At 43.5% G+C, this 12,161-nt stretch overlaps 1 protein-coding gene across 7 annotated transcripts in view; it reads left to right on the forward strand.

Moving 5' to 3' along the window:
- The window catches only part of LOC137434292 (trafficking kinesin-binding protein 1), a 1,208,017-nt gene that overhangs the window by 1,178,088 nt on the left and 17,768 nt on the right, over positions 1-12,161 (forward strand). For all 7 annotated transcript variants that reach the window (XM_078785255.1, XM_068127174.2, XM_068127175.2 and 4 more), the window contains 6 exons: positions 3,061-3,191; positions 3,379-3,453; positions 3,737-3,877; positions 8,915-8,982; positions 9,935-10,153; positions 11,512-11,798. In XM_078785255.1, coding sequence (XP_078641381.1) covers positions 3,061-3,191; positions 3,379-3,453; positions 3,737-3,877; positions 8,915-8,982; positions 9,935-10,153; positions 11,512-11,798 — 921 coding nt within the window. The remainder of the gene's footprint in view (positions 1-3,060; positions 3,192-3,378; positions 3,454-3,736; positions 3,878-8,914; positions 8,983-9,934; positions 10,154-11,511; positions 11,799-12,161) is intronic.

The following is a 12,161-nucleotide window of genomic DNA, read 5'->3' on the forward strand; positions in this document are numbered from 1 at the left end:
GGAGAGAACAGAGAGAGGGTGTGAAAGAGCAGCAGAGCAGGATTATTGGACCCGTGGGCTGATGCCGTCTGGTCCAGTTGCAGAATCAAAGTCGAGGATTGACAGAAACTTCTCCACCTTGTCAGGAGAGAAGGCATAGAGTCCAGGAGCAGCTGGGTACGACTGGTTATGGTGGGTACAGAGAGAGTCGGGTTTGGGACACTATTTTGAGGCAAACACAGAGTTGAGGCATTCAGCTTTTTCACGTGCGGAGTCAGCTGTGTAGCCGTTTGAGGTAAAGTCCATACCGTTAAGGAAGAGGAAGGGGGAGCATCGGATACAGGACAGGGGAGGGGTAGGGTAAGATGAGGAGGAGGAGGAGGACGTAGGGAGAGCTGTTGATAGTGTGTCAGAGATTTCAGAAGAGCTAGGAGAAAGGGAAGGATGAGGAGGACAAAAGGTTTGATGGTGATTGGATGAGGAACAGTGAGGTGTTGGTTGAGGGGGAGCAGAGCAAGTAAGAAGGTTGGAGGAGATGGAGGTAAGAGTTGGAAGGGAGAGGAAGCGGGGAGGACGCTTTGAGGAGGAGGGGTGAGAGGGAAGAATTGGAGAAAAAGGAGGGTGGGGAGATTTGAAGGGGAGGGGGGAGGGGGAAGTTTTGAAATGGAGGGGTGAGGGCAGAATTTAGGAGGGGAAGGGGGAGTTTGGGAGGGGAAGGTGGGGGGAGTTTAGGAGGGGAGAAGCGAGGGGGGGAGGGGTGAGGGGGGAGTTTAGGAGGGGAGGGGCAGGGGGGGAGATTTGAAAGGGATGGGTGAGGGGGAGTTTAGGAGGGGAAGGATGAATTTGGATTTTAGAAAGTGTTGGACGATTCATGGAAAACGAACATTTATTGCAAAATGAGTTTCTTGTTATTTTCAAGTCAGAGATCCGTTTGAAAACGTTGGAGGAGGGGTGTTATGCAGGTGAGTTTTGGGAATGTAAGAAGGAAGAACTGCAAGAGATTGAATTTTTTTTTTGAAATGAAGAGATTTGGTGAGCAAATCGAAAACAACCTTTTAAAGAAGAAGAAGAAAAGTGTGTTACAATATACAACAGAATACAACACTTCAGGGGAAAGTTTAAACATTTTAAAACTAAACCATGAAAACGATCTGGGGAAATTCCCTAAATGAGGGCATGAAGGATTCCTAAGGGGGATTAAGGATTCTAGCACAGGTTCAGAAGCAGGAACAGAAGAATAGGAGATTGACAGAAAGGAGAGCAGAGAACGAAGGAACAGGGAGGTGTATAAGCAAATGTGTTAGTACTGGAGGAGAAGCCTACTTTTAAAATTCTTCGTTAATATGTCTTTTTGAAGGTTAGGTGAAAGTGGATCAAAGGAAGAAGGATAAAGTTGAAGAAGTATGGTGAGAATTTCATCTGATGAGAGTTATTTTGTTGTACCGGTAGCAATTTCATTCGCTGTCAATGTTTGTCGTGCCAGTGGAAATGTATAACTAGTCATTTCTATTCAGATTTCTCTGCCTTTTTATTTAACTCTTATTCACAAAACCAATCGCTTATGGAAGAGCAACACCAAATGTGTGAACAGCCATACAAACAAATGTGGCAAAACATATTAACATCAATGAGTGGTGCATCTCAAACATGCATAAGAGTGGCATAATTGGGTGCGACAACCCTAAATCTCAACCCTAATTTCCTGACCCTGTACCACTGACAATGTGGGCAAGATCATAATCTACCATATAAAACACAATGTCAGTTTATGTGTTTGTACAGATGTCTGTCCCCTTTCATAAGCGTAGGTTTTAAAGGCCAATCTTTTAACACAAATGTGTGTTCACTATCGTCTATTTTTGAGGATAAAACAAACTTCAAAAACATTTTCCATAAAAGAGTATTGATGTCTCTTCTATTGGAATTGTAGACGGTGGCAAGTAAACTGAGCCTCAAGGGTGGTGTACAGAAGCGTTTTTTTAAAATAACAACAAATACAAGGTGTAGGAAGGTCAAATTCACTGCACTTGATACACAACGCGCACGGAGTAAAACGAGTGTTCATTCACGTCCGTAGGATGTCTAATAAATAAAAAAGATATAAGCACATCTGACACTAGGCCGAGGCTTCAGACTTTGGCATGCTCACGAGGCTGCACCGTCGAATAAACTGTTCCAACCCGTCACATTTGACGGGCTTTTTACTAGTTAATCATAAAAGGGCACAAATCGAGCATTGAAATAATAAGTACCAAACTTAAGAAGAAGAGCAAAGCAAGAGGAAACAATAAGGGATAGGAGGACATAAGAACAAAGGAATAAAGGAATTCTCAAATGGAGAGCATGAATGAATGAGATGAGGAGGAGGATGATTTATTCATGAAAATGTTCCCTGAGTTTTGAAATGATGACTTGTGGAGTTGGAGATCGGCCAATACCTTGGGATTATCCTAGTAGAGATACACATTAGATTAATACATGTCTGACCTGCACTGCACCCTGTATACAATGGGAAGGGATAGACCAGGTGAGTAAAATATAGAAAGTTCAGGATAGTAGTCGAAACAATTAGCATTTTCGGATATTGAGCTAGGGCAAAAGGCTAGAATGAATGGACACGGGGAGTAAACTCCAGAAGCAAGAAAACAGTATAAAGATGAGCAAACCTTTTGGATTTGTGCATCTTCTTCTTCCTCTTCCTCAAAATATGAGGAATATGAGGAAATTGGACATGCGAGAAGGTCATTTGGGCCATCATGCCTTGCGCTTCATCCACACCCAATCAATTCAATCTGTCAGTTATCATCTATGAAACTGAACCAATCTGCCCTTCACCCAATTTAATTGAGAGTGGATTGGAGGGCTAGCAGGATGGTATGGAGGTGTGCGTACTTTCCTCTCAGCTGTCTAGCCTGGGTGCGATTCATCAATATGTGTACTTGACACACACACACACACACATTGTGGATGATTAGGGTTGTAGGGTGACGAATGAATATACATCAATAGCAAGAATTTTTATATTTATGTACTTCGGGTGAAAACAATGATGTTTTTTATTGGGCGTTTAATGGGGAGCAGGGCAGACGAGCACACAGCTGACAACACTGACAGAGGATTTGATGAGACGCAGCGACGAGGCAGCTCGGCAGCAGGAGCAGATCACCCAGCTGCTTGCACAAGTCGTCGACCTTCAGCGGAAAGTGAAGACGGTGAGGAGGATCCCCTACCTTTCACATCGTTATACACATCCTCATATGTTTATGTATTGTGTAGACTTTGCCCAAACTCGAGCACCTGCTATTCTGTTTCTAACTTCTTGTTAGCTCAATGTGATAACCTTCTGTTTAAGGAAAGCTATGCTTTAGAGATGTGTCATTCTTCTTATTGTCCTTGCAGTTTGCAGCAGATAATGACGAGCTTAACCAGCATCTTGCTGCAGCCAAGGAGGCCCAAAAAGAACTCACGGGAGAGGTAAATCCGAGCTTATCCAGCTTGTGCCGGACAATACGGCTTCATTTTCATCGTCATTGCTGCTGACGTGATGAATGTCGAGATGACCTTGCACTGTGCAACTGGATCGGCTAACTACAATTTCAGGTTATGTCAGCAAGTTGTCGAATGACTTAGGCCATCGTGACCATCCCTCAACACATCCTAAATGGTGCCTCCTTGTAATATGGTTCCTCTGAATGTAAATACAAAATATGTTCGTACGAGGCAAATGACCCTGAAGGTGTCGGATTTTTTTGTGTAGCTTCGATACATTAAAGAGAAGATGCAGCAATGCACGGGCATGCTGCACGAAGCCCAGGAGGAGGCCAAGAACCTGCGAAACAAAGCCGGGATGCAAGCGACTTCACCGCGTTGGTTTCACCCTTTGGTCAACTTCCCCATGGTATGTGTTCAGCATTGTGAGCTTCTGATGATGCATTGAAAAATATATAAAAACAAGAAGACGTCATGCAGAGCACGATACTTGAAAAGTCCACAACCTTACTCCCCCCTCCCCCCCTTTCCAAAAAAGGTTGCAATTAATCCAGCAAATTGTCCATTTCATCAAGATCAAAATTGACGATCTTGATCAAAGCTCGGGTCAATAGGATGAAAAGTGATGATTTTTAGATGAAAATTGATGATTTCAGAAGTTTGACCTATATTTGCCCTTTGACCTTTTGACCTCAAAAATAGTTGGTTTCCCAATTCAGTGAGGCACTATGCAAATGCTGTTAAATTTTCAAGTCAATCGGATTTAAAATGGCGATTTTGGAAATTTGACCTCAACATCAATAGGCTTCTCAATTGTGACGACCTCTACAACTTGGTGAAGTTTCGTGAAGATCGATTCAAAATTGTGACCTGCAGTCGACTAACATACAGACAGACAAACAGACAGACAGAATAATGCACAAGACCAACCAATATACTGTACTTGAAAAATCTTCGATTTTGCAAGTAATGTCTTACTTCCACTACAAATATTCCACCATACCTATATTCCACCATACCTATATTCCACCATACCTATATTCCACCATACCTATATTCCACCATACCTATATTCCACCATACCTATATTCCACCATACCTATATTCCACCATACCTATATTCCACCATACCTATATTCCACCATACCTATATTCCACCATACCTATATTCCACCATACCTATATTCCACCATACCTATATTCCACCATACCTACTTCCCTTCTGTGGAGGTCTGCGGGAAATGAACTGTGAAAAAGCCCAAACAGCCATGGTTCGATGTGGAGCAGCATTGTTGGGTAATACAGAGTCACTTCATGATGGGAAAATTGATAGTGGGAGGGGAAGAGAGTAGGGTGGAGGGGAGGAGGGAGAGAGTGGGGGGGAGGGATGGAGAGGAGGGGAAGTGGGGGATGGGGAGGGGGAGGGTGTGGGTGGAAGGGAGGGGGAGCAAATGGGGGAAGGGAGGGGAAGGGGAGTGTATAGGGAGAGAGAGGAGGGGGAGGGGGAAGAGTGGGATGAGGAGGGAGGAGGGGTGAGGAATTGGAGGGGGGTGTGAGGGAGAGGAGTAGTGGGAGGAGGGGAAGAGGGGGTGAATGGAGAAGGGAGGAGAAATGGAAAGTGTAGAGGGAGGAGGGGAGAAGAAGGGGTGAGGGCAGGAGAAGGGAAGGGGGGAGGAGTGGGAATGGGGTGAGGAAGGGAGGGGGAGGGGGGAGTGAAGTTGGATGGGAGGGAAGTGAGGGAGGGGAAATGGAAAGGGGAGGGTGAGGGGAGGGTAGGGAAGGAGGAGGTAGGAGGCAAGGCCTATATGAAGAGCACGAGGAACATTTAAGCATTGCACAATGTAAAGTCATTCGATGTGGTAAATCAATCAAAAGTGAATGGATTTTCACACAATTTGTTTTCACTGAGTCTTCATCTGTCTTAGCATCTACCAGAAATGATAACAGAAAAAAAATCAGAGTTAAAATGAGGATGTGAGGCCCTGAAAATTGAACAAGACCGAAAGTCTAACAGTGGCGTAGCCCGGCTTGTAAAATATTATAAACCACAAACACATATGATTTATCTTTTTAAACAGTCGCTGATGCTGTCTATAACATTAAACAAAGAAATTTGGAGGAATCCCGACATCCGTGAGGTAAGTTTTACCTACAGAACTGAGGGAAGATCTACTGTAATCTATATACCACACAAGGATTGAGTTAATAACATGCTATTGAAAACCCGAGGCGAATTCCTTACTTCCGCGGTTGTTAGTCCGTACACCGCTTATCATGGAATCATGAACCATACACCGCTTCAAATCATTATCTTTGTATTCATGACATTGGGTGTTATGGTCATATTTACTATACTAGGGCGTGCCCGTACGTGGGTGCAAAAAAACATGCGTGCAAACAACAACAACAAAAAAAAACTTTGAAACCACGTGGCAGTAACGACCACAGAACCCCCCCCCCCCCCCTCTATTTACATGAAATGGTTTGGTCCATTCGCAAAGCCAAAGCGAACGGCTTGCGAGTACGGTAGAACCCCCCCCTCTATTTACATGAAATGGTTTGGTCCATTCGCAAAGCCAAAGCGAACGGCTTGCGAGTACGGTGACCATACCTTGGGAACCACTTGTCCGATTAATTTCAAACCTTGAAAAGGCACATCCTCGGGTCCCCAGCAATATACCTGGCAAGTTTCAAGTATATCGGACCCGTGGTTGTCGAGAAACAGCGGTCACAGACAAACACACAGACACACACACATACACACAGAGATTACTGGAATTATAGATAGATTATTATTATTATTATTACTATTACAAAAACGACACGACTGAAACGATACACTACTGTATTTAGAAACCTGGGCTTAATTTGTCCGAAGCGGTCCGAAGGGTAGGCATAAAGCCTAAGGCCTATGCGTACCATTTTGTTGCAAGAGACATAACGCCGATGCTTTTGATATTTGATGGTCATTTTAACAATTTGTGCTTCACACTGAATGAAAAACGTAAAGGTAGAGCATGATGATTGTGATATATGACAGGTTCGACGATATGTTCGGCCTGAACGAAATTGGAATCAAAATGCCAGAGTGTGGAGAGTCAGCCACCGTACCGCCGTAATGACATTCAGACGTAATCACATCACCCTGTCATGTGAACAGATCCTCAGCTCTGATTGGTATACGTTTGAGGGGACATATATACATACATACATACATACATACAGATGGGCAAACACTGTTCTAGACGGCTTTGCCTTATGGGCTACGCCGTAAAATAAAAACACGTTTTTACCAAAGTAAATCCTTGAGAAAGTCATATAATGCGATTTCTAAGCCATGCATCTGCAATCCTTATCTAATCTAATAGCTTATAACTTCAGGCATGTGGTGATATGCACAACTTCAAACAAAACATTAATTTCGACACCTTTATGAGCAGAAAAGGGCATGCCCTAACAGTAGGCAAGGCCTACAACATGCACCATGTAAAATCACTCCACGCCGTAAATTAATTAAAACTGAACGGACTTTCACATAATTTGTTTTCACCACGTCTTAATCTATCTACTTTAGTGACGACCATAAATGAAAATAGAAATCGAAGGAGGTATGTATGGAGTTAAATGGCATGGAGTTAAAATGAGGGTGTGAGGCCATCGGGAAGAAAAACTACATTTTCACCAAAGGAAATTTTCCACAAAGTTATAAAATGCGATTTCTACAATAGTTGTATACTGTGATTTGTAGGTATGAAGAACAGACGTCCGATGATATGAAGGAGGAAAGTGAAAATTTGTGCAGAAACCGTTGCGGCCTGTTCCAATTTACGGCATTTTGAGCAGGCTGAAAAAGCTGAAGTCCCTTGCGAGTGATAGTGGGCTCACCAAGGATAAAGCCTTTTTTGTCTTTTAATTAAATAACCCGGTTAGTCGTCTTCAAAAGGGGTGTTTAACACACACAAACACCCAGTTTTCATTCATGCACCCCCTTGGAGTTGGATAAGTAAGCCTGTTAAGTTTGGGGCTGCTAGGTTTCATGGTTTTGGAATTATGGAGGAGACCAACACACACACCCTGACTGACTGACTGACTAACACACATTGCCTTTTATTATTATAAATAACAAGTGAGATACCCGTGCTACGCACGGGTGGGAGGCCAGAAGCAAACAGGCAATGCAGATACGGCGAATGCTAAAGCATGAAACCAATAAATTCCACATTCCTGTAGCACCCTCAGTCGCACGTCAGACATGGACAGCAAGTTCGTGAAGGACTTCCATGAAAAACATACCCGTTCGCAAACAAACGGGTACGTTCATGTATAGAAACATCGATCGTGGGACCGTGGCGAATCTGCATATGGCGATCCGCGAAGTTCACGTTTAGAAAGTAGAAACCATCACGGAATGTCGTCATTTACTTGAACTAGATATCTCTTTTTTCATTCCAAACAACATAACTCCAATCACAAATTAATCATAAAATAAACTTTTAACAACATTGTTAATGTTTCCTTCATTGTAAAAACTACGAAGTCAACAGTTAAAAGGATTTAGAGCCGATAGATGTTACGGCCTTGGCAAGATCGATGGAGACAGCGATCTGTTAGCTTATACACCGCCCAAATAGCTATGTGGAATTCGCTCATGTGGAGATTAAACTCACGTCGTTTGAACTTTGGCCGAGGTCATTATTTACTTTTAATGATGTTTATATACGAATCAAAAAGAAGATAATTGGTTTTGGGTCATCCTTTCCGCATATCTCATGGGATTGTGAGTTGGAGAGACGGCCGTGATGTTGGCATTTGGAGGGGGTTGGCATTCTCTCAAGCAGAGATTAAACCCATGTCCTTATAAAAGGTCTTTGTCCGAGGTCACCAAGTCCAATCGGTGCAGCCGTGCAGCAATCAGTGCAGCCAATCGGTGCAGCTGTGCAGCGATCGGTGCAGCCGTTTGTGCGGCACCCGGGAAAATAACGTTATGCGGGAGTTCAAACCTGAAAATGCTGGAGGCCAAAGCTGTAATTGGAAAAACAATATACCCTATTTTACTCCAGGGGGTCCCAGGATTACCCACCCAAAATATCGTTGCGATCGGTTCAGCCGTTTTTGCGGTACCTTCGAACGGACAGACAGACAGACAGACAGACAGACGGACGGACATTTGGTGAATTATTGTAAGATATGAGTTATTTTACAAGGAAGTGCTTCAACTCAGGAGGAAGCCATTAGGTCCATCAAAGCTTTTGCTATTAGCAGCACGTACCATTTTAAAAAATCTTTGGTATAACTCGCCAGGGTTCTAACCACCAACCTCCCAGATTCATAGCATATGCACTCTAACTATTACAACACCAGGTGTTGTTTAATCTGGATAGGTTGGAGCTAAATTGATTCATGCTGCATTCCGTAGTGGCTGAATGTTACCGTGCCGTTTGTCCAGGATTCTCTGGCTGCCGAGATCGAGGGGACCATGAGAAGACAACTAGAGGACAGTGCCAACCCTGACAAGTAAGTATGGCACACACTATCGCTGTCCCAAAGATTTCATCAGGCTTACATGAAATGGAATTTCTCTTTCTACAGATGTAGAGGCTCATGGAAGAGTCGAGTGACAGGCCGCAATGGATCGACTGACAAAATGGGGCAAAGGGAAAGCAGCGGGATGACGACAAAGGGATGCACTGCGGCACAAGGAGAAGGAGAGGACTGGTAGAAGAAGGGTGTTTCCAGGTGTAATGAGGTTCCCTAATGGAAAATATATACAACTTGTAGTATACACTTGAATTGAGTTAAGTTAAGGTGCGCTGTGTGTTCTTGTAACATACCATGATTTGGTTTGACGTTATGGTTGCAAGTTAGAAAACAATTTTTTGTACATATCCCATGGAAGTGGAACAATCGACTGCGAACAATCGACTGCAATCGACTGCGAATCGATACACTTTCCTGCTTGCGTTTCTTCTCTTATTCTCTTGCAATACCCTCAAGACCAGAACCACAACCCATCTGGATAAAAGTATAAACATTCCTTCAACACAATCAGGCACGTATGACAGTTCTTCCTTGGTTCTGGGGCACAATCCTGGACGGGTCACCACTCCGACGCAGAATACTCAAATGGCTCATTCTTCCCAGAGCTGGTACTGATTTTGCCAGCCTTGGAAGGATGCCACACTGAGTTGACCACCCTGGTGATTATGCCACCACAGAGGCTCGAACTCAGGACCTTAAGATCTTAAGCCAGGCTTACCCATCTAGATAAGCTCTATGATATTGGGCAAAGCCATCAGCCTTACCAACCTGACCTCAAGGATATGTTTCACAATTTGCGCATTCCTTTTTGGGGATGCTACCCTGTGATTATCCTGTCAGACATAATCAGATATGCATTGTCAGTTGAATTATTTGGTTGATTTCCACTTTTTTGCAAATTCGGGATTTTTTCTCTGTACCGGAACAGGAGCAGAGAACGAAGGATGTTTGACACAGTACGGAATGTGAATGAGGCCAGCAAACGTCGCCTGCGCAGTCTCTCACCACTGCCCATTCCTGGATCCAATCGGACGTCGACATTCGGCTCTAATCAATCCAGCAGCTTTCCATCACCACGCTCCAGCTACTATGGCTCCGAAACGTCAGCCACCAACAGGAGCTTGGATGTGGACATGGGCAGTGAGGGGTTAGTAATGCAAAATATATGGAGGTGGGGCAGGGTGAGCTAGGTTGACTATTAGTCCCCTACCAGTTTCACCAGAGGGGACTATAGGTATGTTTCTCCATCCATCCATCCGTCCGTCACACCTGTGGTTTTCCAGACCTTTTTCCCCATACTCTTTAACTCACAATTACTGAGTGCTTGGAACAGGAACATTCATTGGGGCCAGTCGGGGATATGTATTGCAAAGCAATTCTCCTTCTTGTTATTACCCCCTCCACCAAAGGTGGATGGAGGTTATGTTTTCACCCCAGTCTGTCTGTCTGTCTGTTTGTTTGTCTGTCCGTTTGTCCGTTTGTGAACAAAATATCTCAAAAAGTTGTGGACAGATTCGGACGAAATTTGGCATAGATGTAGCGAATGTGACAAGAACAAAATGATTATATTTTGGTGAAGATCCGGATTCGGATCCGGCTACTAGAATTTTTAAAGTGATTCTTCACCATTGGGAAGAAGGGCCAAAAATGATACATAGTAGAATATCTCAAAAAGTTGTGGACAGATTTGGACTAAAGTTGGTGGACGGGTTGCGTGTCTGACAAGGACGATTCGATTCGATTTTGGTGAATATCTGAATATGGATTCGGATATGAGAATTATTTAATTTTTTAAGTGATTCTTCACCATTGGGAGATAGAGACAAAAACGATACATAGCAGGATATCTCAAAAAGATGTGGACAGATTTGGACTAAACTTGGTGGACCGGTTGGGTGTCTGACAAGGACTATCCGATTCGATTTTGGTGACGATCTGATTATGGATTCGGATATGAAAATTATTTAATTTTTTTAAGTGATTCTTCACCATTGGGAGATATGGCCAAAAACGATACATAGCAGGATATCTCAAAAAGTTGTGGATGAATTTGGACTAAACTTGGTGGACAGGTTGTGTGTGTGACAAGGAAGAATTGATTCGATTTTGGTGAAGATCTGAATATGGATTCGGATATGAGAATTTTTTTTTTTTTAAAGTGATTCTTCACCATTGGGAGATGGGGCCAAAAACTATACATAGCAGGATATCTGAAAAAGTTGTGGATGAATTTGGACGAAACTTGTTGGAGATCTTGTGTGTGCGACAAGGAAGAATCGATTCAATTTTGGTGAAGATCTGGATCCAGATCCGGCTAGTAGATTTTTTTTTTTTAATTTCCTTTTGGTGCTTGGATGTGCCTCGATATTGACAATTGATAATCCCATCCACATCAACATCATTCCAAGAGTACATATGCAATATATAATGCCATAACACAGTACAACATAAAATAAAGTAAATCTCTCACAAGTGTATTTGAGTCTTTGTGTTGTGGATGTGCAGTGAGGAGCGACGACCAGGCCAGCCAGGGATGCCAGGCTCCAATGACCTGGAAACAGCCTTGAGACGTCTGGCCGTTCGGCGCGAGGCTTTGCTGAGCGAGCGTCGGTTTATGGACGAGGAGTGGGACCGACGCCTGCTGGAGCTCTCGAGAACAACCGCCAGCACCTCCGTTTTGAGTCGACCCTCAACACCAACTGGGAGTGACTCGTCAGATTCACGCTCAGCCATGTCCTGTGGCGTTCGTTCCTTCCTTCCTGACAAGCTACAGATTGTTAAGCCCTTGGAAGGTGAGCCTTTAATCAGCTCTATATTTACCTTTATTAGACTACTATGAACTTTCTAACACAGTGTTAGCATTCTCTCTCAGGTGTGTAAGAGATCAATATCATAAAACAACAACCTCCTTGCACCTTTATATCAAATTCCCCCATACCCTTGCTTTTTAGTGAATAAGATTGTGCAACAAGCTGACAATGATCCAACTCTAAGCAATGTCCTGCATGTTGGCCTGGTTGCATAAGATGCTGTATGGAATCAAACTCGATCCGATGGTGATATACCCTACTCACGCTTGGTTTGCCGAAACGAAATACATCACCGCTGCAAAATACCCCATATATATTGTTACGGACCGCGGATAAGATGTTGAT

The sequence above is a fragment of the Myxine glutinosa genome, chromosome 10 (genome assembly GCF_964187855.1).
Source record: "Myxine glutinosa chromosome 10, kmMyxGlut1.1, whole genome shotgun sequence".
Taxonomy (NCBI): domain Eukaryota; kingdom Metazoa; phylum Chordata; class Myxini; order Myxiniformes; family Myxinidae; genus Myxine; species Myxine glutinosa.